This window comes from Bos javanicus, chromosome 22 (assembly GCF_032452875.1).
Source record: "Bos javanicus breed banteng chromosome 22, ARS-OSU_banteng_1.0, whole genome shotgun sequence".
Taxonomy (NCBI): Eukaryota; Metazoa; Chordata; class Mammalia; order Artiodactyla; family Bovidae; genus Bos; species Bos javanicus.
In genome coordinates this window covers 49,251,897-49,272,909 of record NC_083889.1, presented here as the reverse complement: position 1 = coordinate 49,272,909, position 21,013 = coordinate 49,251,897, and the positions used below count along the sequence as shown (strand labels likewise).

Sequence of the window (21,013 nt, the reverse complement as noted above, 5' to 3'; positions counted from 1 at the left end):
TTTGTTTCTGTTTCTAGTCGGGAGAACATAGAAGTTCTGTTTCAAATTGTGTCTGAACTTTAAGAGATTCCAGGTCTAGAATAGTATTTGTGTTGAATAATTAAGATACTTGTGTTTCTTTTCTTTTTTTTTTTTAATTTTGGGAAGTGGGAGGAATTTTAGGATGACCCGTTCTGGATGTGGTTGTCTACAGCTGTTTGTCTTATGAAAGATTATTTATCTTTGTTCCCCTCTTCCCCACATTTTGGAATAAAAAATTTGAAATATACCAAAAAATGGAAAGAACTGGTGAATCTTCACATTAATATTTTGTTGTGTTTGCTGTATCACAAAACAGCTAGCTTTCTCTTTATCCTGTTTTTTTCTTTTCACTCAAGAAGAAAGGACTTTTGCTAATAGTAAAATGGAGAGAGAGGTGGACAAACACGCACAATGCCGGACACATACTAAATATAATAGAGCAAGCAGATTGGCCCGAGAGCGTGAATGTGAATAGGAATGATTTGAGTAGGACATGCTTCTAGCTCTAGGATACAAAGAAACAGTTCCCAGCTAAATCCACTGGGGGCTTACTGTTGGGTCAGGAGGTGAGAAACCAAAGAAGGCAAACACTTTGCCAAGTAACTCATATGAAGCCTTCAGTGAAGGTCAGCCTGGTCAGCATGGCTGCTGGAGTTCAGAAGAGGAAACGTGATCCCAGAAGACTGGGGCAGTGGACAAAGGCTTCTTGGAAGAAATGGAGCTGGACCTGGGCCACGAGCTAGGGCAGAGCCTGAGAGCTGCGCTATGGGCACGGGCGTTCTGAGGCTCCCTACCTACTCGGGAGGAGTGACAGTGTGATGAGTGGTCAGTTGCCTCTAAGCATTTTATTCAGGTGATGGGAGGATGGACCATCTTCCTTGTCGTGCTCCAAGATAGGGCCTACTCCTTATTCCCTGAGCACTCCCAGTTCCTCCAGGACCTTGCCTTTGCTGCTCACTCTGCCTGCGCACAGTCCCTCCAGATGTCTGTGTGGCTCTCTGTTCCTTCTGGCCTCTGCTCAGTGAGAACTTTCCTGTCCCCATTCCCCACCCTCAGCCCCGCCACACTATATAAGATAACAGCTTCTGGCACATACCACTTTCTGACATACTTTTCTCTACTTTGTACTGTGTCCCCGAAGCCTGAGTGCCTGCGATTATATACGCATGTATATTATCTACAGAGATGTAAAGAGTTGGTGCTCAGTTCAGTTCAGTCGCTCAGTCGTGTCCGACTCTTTGCAACCCCATGAACCACAGCACGCCAGGCCTCCCTGTCCATCACCAACTCCCAGAGTTTACCCAAACTCATGTCCATTGAGTTGGTGATGCCATCCAACCATCTCATCCTCTGTTGTCCCCTTCTCCCCCTGCCCTCAATCTTTCCCAGCATCAGGGTCTTTTCAGATGAGTCAGCTCTTCGCATCAGATGGCCAAAGTATTGGAGTTTCAGCTTCAGCATCAATCCTTCCAGTGAACATTCAGGACTGATTTCCTTTAGGATGGACTGGTTGGATCTCCTTGCAGTCCAGGGGACTCTCATGAGTCTTCTTCAACACCACAGTTCAAAAGCATCAATTCTTTGGCACTCAGCTTTCTTTATAGTCCAACTCTCACATCCATACATGACCACTGGAAAAACCATAGCCTTGACTTGGTGCTTAGGAAGCAGTTAATGCATGAAGGAATGAACCAATGGAGATTCTGAAGTGTATAGGGTGTTTGGACAAGAAAATACCTTAAAGGGACCAAACAAGCAGGTAAGAGAGGTTTGAGCTGGGCAGAGAGTCACCACAATATGTCTTAGGGCCAGTGTCCTTGTGGGAAAGGTTGAGATTTTAGGTATGCTTAGCTCCATACCTAACCAGGGTATTCATCCTTGACATTTTCTCTTTGAAAAATGTGTGTTCCTAAAGTGAAGGCTTTAGTGATTCTCTTGCTTCTTGTCCTCCTCCCAGGACCCCTGCAGTGGACCATGAGACGGTAATGTCCACTGAGGACCTCTGGGAGCCATGTCAGACGAATCCGCCTCAGGGAGCGATCCAGACCTGGACCCAGACGTGGAGCTGGAGGATGCGGAAGAGGAGGAGGAGGAGGAGGAGGAGGTGGCAGTGGAGGAGCATGGCAGGGATGATGGGGAAGACCTGCTGGATGGTGAGTGACTCTCGTGAGCGACAGAGGTTGCTTCCCTTTCCTCTATTAAAATTTTTGCTGAGACTGCTTGGTGTTTGTGGTTGGATTTCTCAGGTCATCCATCGTGAGAAGGCAAAGTCTAAAACACAGCGACAGTGAACCCATATGCTCTTCCCCGGGAAATGAATTGTTCCTCTGTGTAAGCTTCACTGTGGTGCTGAAGGGACCTTTAGCCCGCACCTCATCTTTGGCCATGTGCACACTTAGGTCCACACATTTGAGAGTGGAGCATACTTGTTCGAGTCATGGAGCGAGTCAGTGGCAGAGTTCCTGTGGTGAGCCTTTGTGGTCTGGTGACCACAGACCCATCAGGGGATAACTGTGAGTGGCCTGTGAGTTTCCTCAGTTACATTCACAATTCTGCTTCTGTGAACATGAGGACGTTATTTGGGGAGAGGTTCTTAGATGGGTTCACAACTCCAGAAAGCTTACCCCGTCTCCTGCAGTGTTGGTCTACCTCTCAGCCACTTCAGGCAACTATAAATTGCTCCAGTGGGGAGAGAACTGCCCCTGTGTAGCTGCTAGACCCCTGCTGGACTCCTGTTTGGTTTGCTTGGCTCACCCTTTCTTTATTCCCAACTTTTTTTTTTTTTTTTTTGGTTACCAAGCAGATATTTATTGTTTACATACCGGGTTTTATTTTCATGACCACAGGCTTTCAGTTTTTATCCCTCATTTGCCTGATATCCAACAGATCGTGAGGATTGCCATTGTGCCATGGCCAGCAATAGACAAATATCCGAGACCCGCTGCTCCCACAGTCCACCACGATGCCATAGTCACGCTGGGGTTATTGGTGTCTGTAGCTTCAATGTCAGTAACTCATGCCAAGTACCTTTGAAACTTCTTGTCTTTGGAGAGCCGTCCATACTTATTTCGGATTATGACAACAGAAAAGTATAAAAGTGAGACAGCAGCAGCCAGAAGGCTGATGACGATAATTTGGCATAAGTTGGTGTTCAGAATTCGGGGACACCCCACTGGAGAGATGCTGAAATGCCAGGAAGTGGGAAAAAGACAGGAGATGCCAATCCTCCCCATGCTGATGGGTCAGAGGTCAGGCAAGGCTCTGGGAATCAGTCCTCACACACCATCACCGCAGTCCTCCTGGCGTTAGAGCCCTCCTATTCTGCTCGGCTATATCTGACTCAGAGGCCAGGGCTCCTGGGAGTGCCGGCAACACCGACACGACTTCCCCAGGGTGGCCGGGTGGGGGGGATATCTTCCCAGGAGCTCCGCTCCTTTCCAGTAGCAGGCCCGCCACTCTGCCACCCAAGTCACATCACCAGGAGCGCCTATTCCCAACTTGTTGAAGTGGCAGTAGACTTTTTCCTTTCATCATTAGTCTAGTGTTAGGTCATCTGACCAGCTTCTCAATTAATTCTAGCCTTTCATGGCACAGGATTTAGTCGTTTGTAAGCTTCCTGTTGTCCTAGGAATAAAATTTGCCTTTTTATAACACACCAGTATTCAGTTTTATACCTGAAATTGCAGTAGATTGTCATTCCTTGGACCTGCTGGAGCCTGGTGAAGATGCACTCCTGTCATCCTCCAGATTCCAGGAGAATAAACATCTCTCCTTTTTCTTTGTTGATGTTAATGTCTTTAGTTCTCAATCATCCTAACAGCTGCCATACGGTTCAGGGACCAATTTTCTTTCACGTAAACTATCGAGAAGTCTCTGCCCCATTTCCAGTTTACTTCTGGCAGGCGAATTACCATTTTACTCCCTGCCCTCACCCGGACAGCATCGTTTGCTGTCCACTGCTAGCCTGTCCACTGGGGCCTCCCACCACTAGTTGTATAGTTCCTGTCCATGAAGTGGAATGAGGAGCAGTAACGGAGGATAGTGATGTGTGGGTATCCCATTAGACTGTTTTGCTTGCCTCTCATGGTTCTTAAGATGGTGTTAGAATCCCTAGGTATCTGCATCACTTTTTGCTTTTATATCATTTGGTTTCTCAAAATTATGTGTGCAGGCACCTCTAGAACTCTCATCAGGTTTAGACTGGGTTTTAGATGCTGCAGGTGACTATAATGGATATATACACACTGTTTTCCCCCTTGGCTTCTTGGATTCTTTTCTCCTGGTCAGATTCTTAATTATTCAAGAATTGTATGGTATAAATTTGAGAACTTTACTATTATTTATTTAAAAGTGGCAAGAATTTGTGATTTGTCTCAGAATAATGTACTTATTGTATTGGAGTTTTTAAAAAAGAAAATGTATTTATTGATGAAATAACTTTTTAAAATTTTGAAATGATTTCCTTTTATTGCTTATGAATTTCAGAGTGAGTAAGAAAAAGTTTCCATAGGTACTGTCTCCTTTGGCCCCGTTAGGGTATCTTACTTCTTGGAATTTGATTCAAGCGCTTTTTTTTTTTTTAATTTTTGTTTTGTATTGGGGTACAGCCGATTAACAATGTTGTGATAGTTTCAAGTGAACATGGAAGGGACCCAGCCATACATATACATGTATCCATTTTCCCCCAGACCCCTCTCCCATCCAGGCTGCCACATACAATTGAGCGGAGTTCCTCGCAAGCACAATTTTTATGTTTCACTATAGTGTTAGAACACTACAACCCTACCCTCCCACCCCCTACCCCTGCTCCCCTGAAATAAAAATGATACTTCTGCTACTTGTGGCATCTCTGCCACTGTTTCAGTTCTTACAGCTTTCTGGTCCTCTCTTGAGGACCCGAACATCTTGAACACTGTGCAGATGTGCTGAAACATCCAAGACCTGCCTATTTTCTTCAGTCTTGCCTTTGCTGCCTTGGTTTGCTGGTTATCCTGCAGTTCTAATGGGCAGAGCAGCCAGCTATTCTAAAATTAGGAATAGCTATGAATAGTCTAGTCTTAGCTCGTGTAGTGTGATGTGGCCCTTTTGTTTTCTTAGAACAGTTTTTCTCAACCTGGGTTGATTTTACCTCCCAGGGGACAGGTTACAAAGTCTGAAGACATTTTTGGTTGTCACGACTTCTGGGAGTGGGGGAGGAATGCCACTGGCCTCTTGTGGGTAGAAATAAGCCATCCTGCTGACCATCCTGCACTGCATAGAGCAGCTCCCTGCCACACTGTTATCTGGCCCCAAATGCCAGTAGTGCTGCAGCTGAGATACCCTTTCAGAAAGGAAATTGTTACTACAGCCCTTTCTATTTGAAGTGTTTCACTTTGACAGTGCTTCCTTACAGTTGACACAAACATCTGAACTCTCCTACTAACCTTTTCAAAGAACTGCCTTCTGGCTTTGATGATCCTCTATATTATGTTTGTTTTCTTTGTAATTTCTACTTTAGAATATTCTCCTACATCTTTGTGGTTTATTTTGCATTACTTTCAAGCTTCTTAAGATTATGCTTAGCTCATTTAAGCATTTTTTTCCTAGTAGCACTTAAAACTAAATTTCTAAGGACTACTTTAGGAAGTTCCATCCCCTCAGAAGCATTTTGAAATGTTTTGTCTTGCTCGATTATTTTAGTAATCCTGTGTGTTAAGTAGGGTGGGTGCATTTTACAGATGAGAAAACTGAGGCTCAGAAAGGGAAGTGCCTTGCTCAGTGTAACTTAGTAAGAAAATGGCAAAGCTGGGCCTTTGGTTTCCAAGGTGGTACTCCTATTTCAAACCCATGCTGCTTCTGAGACCATAGATTCATCTAATTCCCTGCCTGTGATATGTTTGCGTTCTTTCTTAATGAGTGCTTTGAGGGAAGAAGTTGGTGATATTGTTGATCAGAGATGAGAGGACAATTAGGAGTAATGGCATGAATAAAGGGAAAGCATGGCATGTGGTAGGAATGATGAGCTATCTTACTTGGTGTAGAACTGAGCACTTTAAGAGGATGACCAGAGTGAGCCTGGAGTGATGACCTGTGGTCAGATCATGAAGGAATCTAGAATTTGTTTTAGAGGCAACATGGGACTGATGGAAGGTTTTACTGGGGGAGCATCCATTAGACCTTTTATTTTAGGAATGTTATTCTAGCAGTATACAACAGAGATGGCCTGCAGATCAAGAAAACCAATTAGGTCTATGATGGAGCTTTATGGGAAGGGTCAGTGAGGGTTTGAACTTTGAGTCAGTTGATCTGCACATGAGGAATACAAAGATTTGTTGCAGTGGGATTTATACGACTTGGTGACTTATTGGCTATGTGGGGCAGATTGAAGATGGACTAAGTAAAGCCTGGGAGGATAATGAAACCTTTGCAAAGATGGAAGGAACAGAATAGTGAGTGAATGGGGGAGTTAAGAGATATTTTTAGCTTTGCTACATTAAGTTGGAGCATTGTCTACCCCTTGATACTGACCTTCCAAAGCTGACTCATGAGACATTAGTCTGAGAACTGGCTATGATAGAACATGGTGGCTTTGGCTATTGGGGAACAGTTTCATGATTTTGTCTTCAAAACAGTGGGGAAGAAGATAGTGCCTTTTGTTCATAACAGGTGAGGGGACCTGTGGCATGTTGTGAGACGTTTTGGCGTGTCATTCCTGTTTTTCTTTTGTATATTGTTTTGGAATGATGGGGAAAGTTAGAGGTCAGCTCTTTTGGGGTCTGTCATTATTAGAGGCAGAGGTTCAACACCTGCTCTGTCTGGAAATTGGCTTTCCTTGTGCAGTGGTTTTTTGGCTCAGCATTTTCTTCTAGCTGAGCGTGAGCTCTAATCTCTTGATCCAGGTAAGGTGCTTAGAAATATTTAGATGAAGGAAACTCCTAGAATTATCTGGCCTTTACAAAAAAAGTTTGTTTTCAATTACTACTTAATGTGTGTTGCATTTGATGTGAGAGTGTGGGATGGGTGATACATGATGTATTTTCATTTACCTGTGTTTTGCTGGTTGATTTGCTGGTTGATTTGTCTTTCTCAATGTCACTCCACCCTTTAGGCCTACAATAGATTCTTCCTTTTGTGTACTTGGCAACTGTAGGTAATAGAGTATCTAGACCAAGGAATAATTCCAAGGGTCTGTCTGTGCAAATGGTAAAAATCTTAATATCATTTCCCCAAGGTAGTTTCTTATCTCCTTGCAGCAGGGAGACAGGAGAGAAAAACAGCAGGAAACCTGGGCCTAAATGTACAGTAAAGGTTGGGGGGTGGGGGAGATTCTTAGAATTTAATATGTTCGTTTAATAAGAACTTCATGTATTTCTCATTAATATTCATCTGGATTCAATTCTTGGTTTCCCTCCAAAATTTCAGTTGTTCTCCAGGTGTATAACAATCGTAGTGAATAATGAGATTCCCCTCACCCACCAGTCCATTTAGGTTACCCTTATTCTTATGGAGTATTTATTACAAGGAAAAACCAGATGCCCCATTTCTTTCCCTCTAGTATTTTTTTACTTCATTAGTTGTGCTGGTTTCTCTGCTATTTTCTCTCTCGGTTTTCTGATAGGAGAACTGGGGCCTCCACCACCCTTTTCTTCTGAGAGCCCTCTGCTCATCCGAGCTGTTTGGCCCATGTTGTGAACAGCCTTGTTCAGCTAAGACAAGAGTAGGGTTTTGTTTTTTTTTTTAATAGGAATTTCATTGTAAAACCCAAGCCCAGTCAAAAACTACAGGCTTAAACCATTTACTGGCTATTCTAGGAATGATTGCTTACCAAGGAGTTTTATTTCCAAACTTGGTTCCTTAGGTTGTGGAAGGGATACTCGGAGTTTATGGAGCTTCACTATAAACGTGACTTGCTGGAGTGTCAGTTTTATTGGGAAGTTAGTGGAGAAGTGTCAGGGCTTGGGGGTTCAGTACTTTGGTATGGATTGAAAAAAAATTTTTCTATATAATGAAAGTTTGGGCATAGAAATCAGTATTCACATGAAGGTTTAAGATAAAATTAGATTTTCTTCAAATAAATTTGAGAGTGGAGTTTGAATGCTTTGGATGGTGCCCTAAGGGATAAGAACATTTTCTGTGGGAATTCAGGACTCCTCAGCAGAAAACTTGGAGAAGTCCTGGTTTATTTAAGTGAGTCAGGATCTGGACACAGACTGATTTGATGGGCACATCTCTTTAGAACACAGGCCTCCCCCCGCCCCATTTCATTCTGTTCTTGTCTGTTTTCCATGGCGCGTCAGGACACTAGTTTCCTTGCACAGCAGCTAGGGGTGTGACATGCTTAGTGCCTTCCAGAACCTGCTTCATAGCCACCTCATTGACAGAAAGCTAGCCCCCTAGATGCCAACTGTGACCCCCTTCACCTTGGACCCCTGAGTAAGGAAAGCGGATCTCCTTCTCAACCCCTGCGTCTTGTAGTCTCCTGCAGGGAGTTTGACTTGTGCTGTTTCTCTCACCCGCTTCTATTTGTCCTCTTTGCTTGCAGTATACAGAATCAGGGGTAAAGTGTCCTAGGCATAGGGCCAGGGCAAAGGCCCTGGGGTGGGAACCAGCTCTGCTTGTTTAGACTCAGGAAGGTGGAAGCCTTGGTGGCTAGAGGACAGGGAGCAAAGGGCAGAGTGGTCTGGGGTGAGCTAGGTAGGGGCTTGAGCATGTAAGGCCAGTGGTGGTGGTTCGAGATATACCTGGAGCCCTGGGTCTATTTGCTTGAGTTCTGACAGCTGCGATTTCAGACTCACACTGTGAATCCCAAGTGTATCAGTAAGCACCAGCAGTCTGCAGGAGGAGTCTTGCAGCTGGAAGTGGAAGAAGTGTCAGGAACCTCCAGAGTTTTAAACTAAGATCAGAGTGGGCGGCTTTTGTGTCATGAAGAATGTCACTTGGGAGGAATAGTCGCAGCAGTCTAATGGGAATCCTAGCCAATGTTTTCTCCCTCCTGTGGAAGCCCCCAGGGCCCTTCACAAGGAGCATAGGTTATAGAGGTTGTAGTTTTCATTGTTTATTATGGCCTTTCTGTCACTTTAGACATCCCTATTTTGAGCCTAGTATTCTTTCTCTTCTAAGAATAGTTTTAAGTAAATGTTATGAACCCTGTGATTGCCTCATATCCTAGATCCTTCTTCAAAGAGTGTGTCTGGAGTTTGGATACTATTTCAAAATCTGTGATGCCCAACTGCTTGTTGAGTTTACTATTTAACAATAAATTTCTGATTATTAGTCATGCACCTATTAATTAAATTTTGGAAATATAGAACATTATAAAGAATATAAAAATCACACAGAATTCTATCAGCCAGAGATAGCAAGAGAATTGATGTCTTATTTTTCAGTTATTTTTCTCTTCAGATGTATATTTCTACAAAGCTGGAATCCCATTGCATTCTTTTTTGCATGTGCCATTTAAAATTTTTCAAAACCAGGATTGTTTCAAAATTCCATGGTGTTTCATTTTTACTTTTCTAAGCTTTTATTTTAAAAAATAAAAGTAAAAAGATCAGTTGTTACCAGAGGTTTGAGGGAGAGGAGGGATGAATCTGTGGAGCACAGAGGATTTTTAGGGCAGTAAAACTGCTCTATATGGCCTTCCATGGTGGATGCATGTCATTATATATTTGTCCAACATCAAGAGTGAACCCTAGTGTAAACTCTGGACTCTGGGTGATACTGATGTGTCAGTGTAGGTTCATTCATAGTAACAGGTACCACTGTGTTGGGGAGGATTAATAATGAGGGAGGCTTATGTGTGGGGCCTTATTCTGTGAGATGGGAGCCATTGCAGGGTTTGAACAGAGGAAAGATCACTCTGGTTGATATGTACGGAACAGACCATTAGGGAGATGAGGGCAAAATCAGGGAGACCAGTTAGGAAGATATATCAGAATTCAAGGCAGGAAGGTTGATGGCTTGGTGCAGTTGGTAGAAGTAGTTGCATTCTCGGTATGTTTTTGAAGATAGAGCCAAGAGAATTGGTTAATGAAATAGATACAGATTGTGTCAGAGTAACAGGGAAGAAAAGGATGGATTCTGAGTTTTTATTGAACAACTTTAAGATGCCATTTTCTAAGGTTAGGAAGATCAGGGGCGAGACACAGATTGGAGACAGACAGGAGTTTGGTTTTGGAGAAACAAGTTTGACATGTCTTATGCCTCCAAGTTGAAATGTCCACAGGGCAGTTAGACTACTGAGTTGAAATTCAGAGGAGAACTCTACGTTAAAAAAAAAAATGGGGCATGTCTGTATATGCTGCTGCTGCTGCTAAGTCGCTTCAGTCGTGTCCGACTCTGTGCAACCCCATAGACGGCAGCCTACCAGGCCCCGCCGTCCCTGGGATTCTCCAGGCAAGAACACTGGAGTGGGTTGCCATTTCCTCCTCCAATGCATGGTGCCTAAATCACAGGACAGGATAAGATTATTCCAGGAACAGGAGAAATGGTCTGAACGACTAAGCAGTTGACAGCAGAAGTGAGGAGGGAATGAGGATGATTAAGGAGAGAAGACTGAAGAGAAATGGCCACTGAGGTAGTAGAACACCCAAGAGAAGATTTTACGGGATCCAGATAGGAAAAAAGTCATTTCAAGGAGGAAGTGATCAGTTGTGTTAGATAAGCCAACCAACAGTCCTAGTAGTATGAGGACTAAGAATTGACATTGGATTTAGCAGTGTGGGGGTCCTTGTGCCCAAAATGATCAATTTCAGTGCAGTGATAGGGGCTCCAATCAGAATAGGGGGAGAACAGGTTTTATCTTTTGAACTTTCTTTTTGCCAGTGGGACTGATCAGGGTGGGAGGGAGAAACTGATGGTGCAGGAGAGATAGGTGGCAGTCCATACTGGCTAAAGCTGTTGCTGTGGCCTGGGAAAGCCTTTGCCCCAGCACTCTAGTGTGTGATAGAGAGGAGCAGTCTTCAGCTACACTTCTGTGATCCTGGGAAAGTCCTTGCTGAGCCTTTAAGTTCTCTTCCACAAAATGAAAAGTTTGCAACCTGAATTCTAGATATGTTGTTCTCTTGTTCTGGACGAAGACCAGGAAGGGAAGGCATGTTTTTAGGAACAAAGAGGAATCACTGAAACAGAGAAAAGGGCTGTGAATCAGACCTTGGAAGCAGTTAGACCATGCAACTGAATGCACCAAGACAGACAAGACAGTGTTAATAGAATATTCTATTGCATTTCAGCGTTTTGTTCTCAACATAGATGACGAGCAGCATTCCTTAAATTACGGATTCAAGCCAGATCTTTTTTTTTTTTTTTGGCTGTAGTACACGGCCTGTGGGATTTTAGTTCCCAGATCCAGGAATCAAACCTTCACCCTCTGCAGTGGAACCACCAAGTCCCAACCACTGGACCTCCAGGGAAGTCCCTCAAGCCAGATCTTTGTATTCTGTATTTCTGTCTTCCTTTTCTTCCCCAGAAACGTGTCACTTTCTTTGGAGAAAACTTGAATATCTGTTGTTGGACTGATTTTTCAGCATAGCTTATGTCAGTATTTAGATGACCTCCGTGTTAGAAATGGAGCAGTGCTGATTTTGGTACTTGTTCCTGTCCTTCCTTTCTGTGTGCTAGGCTTAGGGACACCAAGGGGCAGAGAGTTTGAGTGTGCTGGGGGCGGGTCTGTTTCGTAAACCTACATCAGGAAAACATGTCAGACCTTGACCCTGTTGTTCAGAGTGATTTTGTAGGGCCTTTAACATTCCTTCCCGCAATCCAAGGGGTTGGGGGGGATTGGTATCTGATTGTGGTTTTAATTTGTATTTTCCTCCATCCTAAAGGAGACCAGTCCTGGGTGTTCATTGGAAGGACTGATGCTGAGGCAGAAACACCAATACTTTAGCCACCTCATGTGAAGAGTTGACTCATTGGAAAAGACCCTGATGCTGGGAGGGATTGGGGGCAGGAGGAGAAGGAGGATGAGATGGCTGGATGGCGTCACCAACTCGATGCACATGAATTTGGGTGAACTCCAGGAGTTGGTGATGGACAGGGAAGCCTGGCGTGCTGCGGTTCATGGGGTCACAAAGAGTCGGACACGACTGAGCGACTGAACTGAACTGAATTACTTCAGGTGTTGAGCTCTTTTCCACATGCTCACGATCATTTTCACTTTTGTAAAGTGCCCGAACCCATGTTTTCTACCATTTTTCTTTCTTTCATAAATTTCTTAGTTGGTTTATAGGAATTTTTTATTTCTGGATGTCTTTTTGATAATATATATGTGACACACCTTTCCCATTTATATTGCTTGATTTTTCAGTCTCTTAGTTGTGTATTTTTTACAGTCATAATCTTTTTTTAATTTTTGATCTATAGATGCTTTAATTTTAATGAAGTCAAATTTATCATTTTTTCCTCTTTTTGTTTTGTGCCTTGTATAAGAAATAGTTGTCTACCCCAAGGTCATGAAGATATTCTCCTGTTGTCTTCTAGATGTTTCATGTTTTACCGTCACATTTAGGTCTCGGATACATCTGGAATTGATTTCTGTGTGGTGTGAGTTAGGGTCAAGCTTCATTCCCCCCATCCCCCACCAATATGGTTAATTGAGCTACTCTGCGTTAGAGTTTTGTTTTATTCTTTGTTGTAAATCAAGGCACAGTACATATGTGACTCTTTCTGAACTCTGTTTTCTTCCTTTATAACTTAAAGGGGAATGGGAGTACAGGAGAAATTGTGCAGGGTGGTGGCTAAGAGCAAGGACTCTGGAGCCAGATCAGCCACCTGAGTTCAAACTAATAGCTTTGTGAAGGACGTTTTTTTCATCTGTACAATGGGAATACTTGTAGTGTCTTGTATTTACCGTTTTGAGGACTGAATGAGTAATATTGGTAACATGAATAAATCTAGCCAAAAGATAACAAGCATTGCAGATAGGCTGGGCTCCAGTGCTTCTGGGAGCAGAGCTAGTGACCAGCGCCGTTTTAGATGGACTTGGGCATGACGGGGCATGGGGTGGGGTGCATATTTAGCAGACTCACCACAGACCTGTGCTGGGACTACAGTTATTCCCCACTACTGTGCCTGCCCCGACTTCAGAGTTACCCAGCAACCTTCTGGAAGAGAAGGTTTTTCAGCATTTTTTGAATCATCTCGTGAAGTCTTCAGAGAATCTTTGGTCCAGTTTAGAATACAGAAACAGAATGTGCCAGGCTTAAATGAAGTTCCCTGAGCAACTTACCAAGAGAGACAGCAGCAGCTATTAACTTTCTCTCTGCAGCTATGTTGACAGACACTACAGCTTAGCAGTTGGGCACATGCTGAAATAAAAAGGAAGAAACCTAGAGAAGGCGTTCTGGAGGCTGACCTTTAAGTGGGGACCCAAAAGAGGCTATGGGTTAGAAAGAAGTAAGTTATTAGAGTCTAACACAAAACTGTTAGATGAAGAGGTAGGGAAAGAGGGACACAGCCTCAGCCAAGGCCTGAGACCTCGAGAGCTGAGGCTAGAGAGTAGGCAGTGGAGGGTGTGTGGGTACAGGCGTTGGAGGGAAGTACCCGGTGGTCGGAAGGAAGGCTGGATGCTAGCAATCAGGGAAGGCCTTAAGTGTTTTAGACTATATCCTATGGGTAGAAGGGGCAGCTTTAAGGTATTTTAGGAGATCCTGGGTGGGTGGAGACTGTGACATGGTTAGATTCAGAAAGCTCTTTTTGTGGTATGGATCGAAGAGGGAGTAATCAGAGGCAGGGAGACCCTTTGGAGTCTGGTGTCAGAATCCAGACCAAGGAGTACAACGGTATGGAGGGAAGCCAAGTGGGATATAAAGATAGGTAACTTCTTTAGGCACAGAATTTGTGTTTGAAGATGAGGGGAGGAGAGGTTTTATCGTCGTCAGTGATCATATATGGTAGAGATGTATGGAGTGTTTCCCCTGTGGAGTGAAAGATCCTGGGAGAGCCACTGGCGAGTGCTCCTCCAGCTTAGAGAGGTTGTACTTATGTTCCAGCTGGTCTTTTAGTCAGGAAGCAAAGCGTCAGCGTGCTCCCAGGTAGATGCATATTGTCTTTTATTTTCTGTGACCCTAAGGAAAGTTTTTTTTTTTTTTTTTTTTTTAAGATTTATCTTATTTCTAATGTGGTCAGAAAGTGCTTTACCTGTCTGAGTTTACTGTCCGGCCTTTTGCATTCATAGAGTTAACATTTAAGGTTTAAGCTAATGAGACAGTCCAGGAGCTCAGTGACATGCAGTAGTTTATTCTTTTGCCAAGGCATGCGTTTCAATGCTGTTCTCTGGGGCATGGGAACTGATAGGTGAGCCCTGCCCTCCACAGCATCCACTCTTCAACCTACCTTGTATTCTGCTCTCAAATCAGAAATTCTTATCATTATTAAGAGCCTGATGGAAATCGTTTCACTGTTTCAATTATATGTGAATGCATTTTGTGGAGGAAATCTGTGCTGGAGCAGTATTCTCTAATTTTGGGAGTTTGTAAAGGTACTTTACTTCTCTCTTGCCTGCTGTGCTTTGCCAGCATGATGTCTGATGCTCTGCTTGTGGAAGACTGGCCCTTTCTCAACTACTGAATCCTTCTGGAAAGTTGTGTGTGTGTGTGTGTGTGTGTGTGTGTGTGTGTGTGTTGTGGTCATGCCTCAGTACTTCAAAGCATTCATCAGTAGAATGAAAAGATAAACTGAGTTATGTGGATTTCGCCCCCGCCTTTCCACTGTACTCTCATCAAGGAAAGCTTTTGTTTGTTCATAGGACCAGTTTTACTGTCTTCTACTCTCTTAACAGATACAACAGTAACAAATTTCGGAAGATGATCACCTTAGTGTGTGTACCTAAGTCCTCTCTCAAATAAAAGTAGCAGAATTTGAGCTGTTGGTGTTACTCTTTGCCCATTCCTTCTTAAAAGGAACAGCAGATATGCCCTATTTTCCTCTTGTTCGTTGTGGGTACTCTTTCAGGGGGCCCTAGTGGAGTTTGCACATATAGGAAGATTTGTGTGTTGTTTTGTGCTTCTGTCACCATTCAAAATGCATTTCCCAGAGGAAAATGCGGGGCTTTACCTGCCTGAACTCCAGAGGGAAGGACTACAGTCCCCCAGAGTTGCAGGCAGGCTTGTTTTCTTTATTCTCCCTAAATCCTCACTTTGTAGGGGCAGAGGTCTTGTTAACTCTCAGCCCTCAGGTTCACTGGAGATGCCAGGAGATTGTTGGCTAGCCTCCCTGAGAGAGACTGTGAGTTGGAGCTGTCCAGAAGAGCAGGGAGCCTGGCATGGATTGACATGGCTCTTGAACCAACTCCAGCTCTGACACCTATCAAGCAGTTGCAGCATGCGGATCCACTTTACTCCCCCATAGTGCTGAATGCAGGTGGAGAAAGCACTGGCCGTTTAGTGATTCTTAAGTTTCCAGGGGTAATTTGCTTGAGTCTTTAATTCTCTTTTTATTTTTCCTATGTTTGGATTGCTCATACTTTGGGAAACAAGCAAAAAAAAAATTTATTGCCTCTGTTTTCCCATTCATATCCCCAGCTAATTTTTTTTTTTTTTCAGACAGGGATGTAGTTGATTTACAATATTATGTTAGTTTCAGGTATATAACATAGTGACTCAAAAATTTTATAGATTATACTCCATTTATAGTTATAAAATATTGCCTGTATTCCCTGTACTGTACCATATATCTTTGTAGCTTATTTATTTTATACATAGTGACTGCTACTGCTGCTGCTGCTAAGTCACTTCAGTTGTGTCCAACTCTGTGCGACCCCATAGACGGCAGCCCACCAGGCTCCCCTGTCCCTGGGATTCTCCATAGTGACTGGTACCTCCTAATTCCCTACCCCTATCTTGCCCCCACCTCCTCCTCTCTCCCCACTAGTAACCACTGGTTTGTTTCCTGTATCTGTGAGTTTGTTTCTTTTTTGTTAAATTACTAGTTTGTTTTATTTTTTAGATTCCACATATTAGTGATAACATACAGTATGAGTCTTTCTCTGTCTGTCTTATTTCACTAAGCATGATACCCTCCAGGTCCATGCATGTTGTTGCAAATGGCAAAATTTCATTCTCTTTTTAATGCCTATCTCATTTCTTTTTTTAATTGTTACTAGAGAGTTGAGAGGCTCTTGGAGAACTCTAGAGGAAAGAGTGACTAGCCTGTTGTCTCTTGAGGCCTTTGGCAGAGTCTGGAAGGAACGGCTGTCTCCTCAGGAAGCTGGCTGCAGGCTGCCGCTTGCCAGTCCACCTGCTGCCTCGGGTGGTGTGTGGCTCCTCAGGAATGGCAGCCATTTCCAGACAGGAGTTGGCTCTCTCTCCACCTTCTGTTCCTCGGGCAGCAGCAGGGTTTCTCTTCTTAATGTGTGATGGTGGCTGGGTGTGGGGTTGCTCTTGGAATTCTGGGGGATGGAAGGAATGGGGGAAGTCAAGCTGAGTACGTGATTCAGCATTCATGTTTGGCATAAGGCCATAGAATGTTAGTCGATGTTTTCTTGGAATATGGAATAATGAAGTTGAGTGCTTGCAGAAAGCGGGGGAATAGTTCAAGAGTCAGCTCAGATTTCTGAAGTAATGATGCCAGTTTTGACTGTGGTAATGATGCTTTTCATGTTTAAGTGTTTGTGTAAGTATTCTGGATATACTGATATTTATGTTGTTAATAGCATCTGGTCTGTGACTTATCTCAACATTGCTCACAGTGCTCTTTGTTGTTAGAAAAATATTCTGTATTTTATTGTAGTCTGTTTAAGCAGTCTTTCATATTGTTTGATAGTCTTTTATTTCATGAGTGTAAAAGTGAGAAGACATAGGAGAGGCAAATTTTAAAGATCAGAATGTGGTTTCCATCAGCATCCTTGGGTTTAATTTAGATTTTTAAAATTCTGATTTTGTGAAATTATTCTAGACATTACCTTGTCTGTAAGATTTTAGTAAAGCCAAGTATTCACTTTATGTTTTCTCATTAACTCTCTATATCTTATTCAGAAACTCAACTAGCATTCCAAATGGTTTTCACTTTACTGTTCTCTCTGCCTTTGCTCAGAAGTACCTGCTTTGTGACTGATTTGCTGAGAATTTGGTAATTCTTTCCTGTGGTTGCAGAGATGGCCCAAAATTTTCCTCATCATGCTGAGTAGGGTCAAAATCAAATCTGTCAGGAGCACAGGGCTAGAATTTCAGATGGGTTGAAAAGAGGTGTCGTTGTGCTTACAAATAACTGTTGCTTTAGTGATTTGACTTTGTGCTAAAAGCAGTGCTTCTCTACAGGGAGTGATTTAGCCTTCTAGGAGACAGTTGGCAATGTTTTGTGGTTGTCACAACTGGGAAGGTGCCACTAGAATCTAGTGGATGGAGGTGGTAGCAATATTGCTGAACATTCCTAACAATGCACAAGAGAGCCTCCAACAACAAAGGATTATCTGTCCCCAGATGTCCACAGTGCTGAGACTGAGAACTGCTGTGCAGTCCTGGTATCTTTTGCAATGAGGAGCAGTTGTCCTCTTCCCCTGTGAGAGCCCAGTGGAAAGACTGGCCGTTTCTTTTCTTCATGCCTTAGGTTGTCTCTCATGAGTGAGTGAGAGTGATATTGGTCCCTTTGATCTCAGATATCACTTTAAAAGATGTTTAATTTAGAATCCTCTAGTTCCTTTTAGCATCAATGCTATGAAGATTTATTTCTTCCCAAGGAGCAACTAGGATGAGAAATTTTTCCCCCCTTAAACTGGCTTCCATGATTATTTTAAAAGTGAATCACATATTGGTTTGTGTAAGTTTTTAACTTTTTAACATTTATTGGCAAATACATTGGCTTTTCTTGACATTTATTGAGTCAGGGAAAGCTCAGTCTATAGAGAACTTCAATATGTGCTTGTAAATGATGATGTATTGAAGATATGGGACATAAACATACTGAATAGGAACTAATGTACTTCAGTGGATTTTTTTATTCATGTGTATTTTTCTCTAGTAGGTTGTTTTTTTTTTTTTTAGTAAAAACAGGCTCATTTTTTAAAATTCAGCATACATTTATTGAGCGTCTGTTGGGCAGCTGGCATTTTTTTAGGCTTGAAGGATACGTTAGAGAATGAGGTGGACAGAATCCCAGCCTTTAAGGAGCAACAGTCTAAAAGGAGAGACAGGTTAAGGTTGAATGGTTACTAACTTCAGATCTGGGTAAGAACCTTGTAAACAATAAGAAAAGGGAGTAAGCCCCAGGGGTGGGCAGGAAGGGTCTGCTTTAGCCAGTGTGGTGGTTGTGGCGATGGTGGCTCTCTGATGAAATAGCATTTATGCTTCAAAGAATCAACTTTTGCTTTTGCTCTTAAAGTATGTTTTCCGCTGTTCTTTGTAATTTTCTTCCTGCTACGTTCTTTCTGAATACAGGTCTAGTCTTGTTTCATCTGTTTCCCCCGATCTTGGGTTATTTGGAAGTATTAGTTCCTCAATGATCAATGCAAAGAAATAGAGGAAAGTAATAAAATAGGAAAGACTCTTCAAGAAAATTAGAGATACCAAAGGAACATTTCATGCAAAGATGGGCACAATAAAGGACAAAAATTGTATGGACCTACAGAAGCAGAAGATACTAAGAAGAGGTGGCAAGAATACACAGAAGAACTATACAAAAAAGATCTTCATGACCCAGATAATCACAATGGTGTGATCACTCACCTAGAGCCAGACATCCTGGAATGTGAAGTCAAGTGGGCCTTAGGAAGCATCACTACGAACAAAGCTAGTGGAGGTGATGGAATTCCAGCTGAGCTGTTTCAAGGCCTAAAAGATGATGCTGTGAAAGTGAAAGTGCTGCATTCAACATGCCAGCAAATTTGGAAAACTCAGCAGTGGTCACAGGACTGGAAAAGGTCAGTTTTCATTCCAATCCCTAAGAAAGGCAATGCCAAAGAATGCTCAAACTACTGCACAATTGCACTCATCTCACACTCTAGCCAAGTAATGCTCAAAGTTCTCCAAGCCAGGCTTCAACAGTATGTGAACCGTGAACTTCCAGATGTTCAAGCTGGATTTAGAAAAGGCAGAGGAACCAGAGATCAAATTGCCACATCCGTTGGATCATGGAAAAAGCAAGAGAGTTCCAGAAAAACATCTATTTCTGCTTTATTGACTATGCCAAAGCCTTTGACTGCGTGGATCACAACAAACTGGAAAATTCTGAAAGAGATGGGAATACCAGACCACCTGACCTGCCTCCTGAGAAATCTGTATGCAGGTCAGGAAGCAACAGTTAGAACTGGACATGGAACAACAGACTGGTTCCAAATAGGAAAAGGAGTTCATTAAGGCTGCATATTGTCACCCTGCTTATTTAACTTCTATGCAGAGTACATCATGAGAAACGCTGGGCTGGAAGAAGCACAAGCTGGAATCAAGATTGCCGGGAGAAATGTCAATGACCTCAGATATGCAGATGACACCACCCTCATGGCAGAAAGCAAAGAAGAACTAAAGAGCCTCTTGATGAAAATGAAAGAGAAGAGTGAAAAAGTTGGCTTAAAACTCAGTATTCAGAAAACTAAGATCATGGCATCTGGTCCCATCACGTCATGGCAAATAAATGGGGAAGTGATGAAAACTGACAGACTTTATTTTGGGGGCTCCAAAATCACTGCAGAAGGTGACTGCAGCCATGAAATTAAAAGACACTTGCTCCTGAAAGAAAAGTTTTGACCAACCTAGACAGAATATTAAAAAGCAGAGACATTACTTTGCCCACAAAGGTCCGTCTAGTCAAAGCTATGATTTTTCCAGTAGTCATATATGGATGGGAGAGTTGGACTATAAAGAAAGCTGAGTGCTGAAAAATTGATGTTTTTGAACTGTGGTGTTGGAGAATACTTGAGAGTCCCTTGGACTGCAAGGAGATCCAACCAGTCCATCCTGAAGGAAATCAGTCCTGAATATTCATTGGAAGGACTGATGTTGAAGCTGAAACTCCAATACTTTGGCCACCTGATGCGAAGAGCTGACTCATTTGAAAAGACCCTGATGGTGGGAAAGATTGAAGGCATGAGGAGAGGAGGTCGACAGAGGATGAGATGGTTGGATGGCACCACCAACTCAATGGACATGAGTTTGAGTAAACTCCAGGAGTTGGTGATGGACAGGGAGGCCTGGCATGCTGCAGTCCATGGGGTTACAAAGAGTCAGAGTGACTGAACTGAACTGAACTGAAGTTCCTTAACTCTGTAAGATTTTGTCTATAGAAGATTTTATCTATTAAATAAATAAAAGTAAATAAAAATAAATAAAATTTATCTATAAGTTAAAAATTTACTTATAAAATAAATCTATTAAAGATTTTATCTATAAAAACTTCAGAGTATATTTAGTCTGTTCTCTAAATATGAAGTCCCTAAAATATGATCTTTTGGTTTTTTTTTTTTCCCTTGCAATTTATTGATAGAAGAAAAGGACTCACTTGTTCTGTAGTTTCTAGACTTTGCTGATTGCATCCATATGGTCTTGTTTATCAAGTTTAACATAGTCCTTTGTTCCCTGTATTTTTGCAAACTGGAAATGTGATATCTAGGTGTTTTCAGATTCAGGTTCAGTGTTTGGACACTCATACATCATAGGTTGTGGTGTATATATCCTTCCACATCATGTCAGGAGGTACGTGCTAAGACTTGGAATCCACTGATCTTTGTTTATACAGATAAGATTGAGGCAAAAGAAGAAATGGAATAGCTGGAGAAAAGGCCCTGGAAGCGTTTGTGCCTTGTTACCCCTTATGAGTGAAATGTAGGTTTTTTTTTTTCCAAAGCTACTTATTTGCCTATCATATTTGTTATGGTGGGGTTTATAACTCATTCCTGAGAAGCTTATGTAAGTGTCTGTTGGTGTTTATATAACTTTGTTGATTACTGCTCACAGCTGGCTTGCATGAGGGAGAAAGTTCAGAGGTATTTGTCACCAGATCTGATTCCATGATCCTGAGCTTAGGTGGTAATAGTCACTGACTTTTAAACCACTGAAGACACTAATTTTCCTTTGTCAAAGCACAT

The 21,013-nt window shown here is 42.6% G+C and overlaps 1 protein-coding gene across 5 annotated transcripts in view; it reads left to right on the top strand.

The window, feature by feature from the left end:
* Positions 1-21,013, top strand: part of RAD54L2 (RAD54 like 2) — a 109,976-nt gene that overhangs the window by 58,839 nt on the left and 30,124 nt on the right. For all 5 annotated transcript variants that reach the window (XM_061397489.1, XM_061397487.1, XM_061397490.1 and 2 more), the window contains exon 2: positions 1,979-2,174. In XM_061397489.1, the coding sequence (XP_061253473.1) occupies positions 2,033-2,174 (142 nt within the window). In that variant the 5' untranslated portion in view covers positions 1,979-2,032. The remainder of the gene's footprint in view (positions 1-1,978; positions 2,175-21,013) is intronic.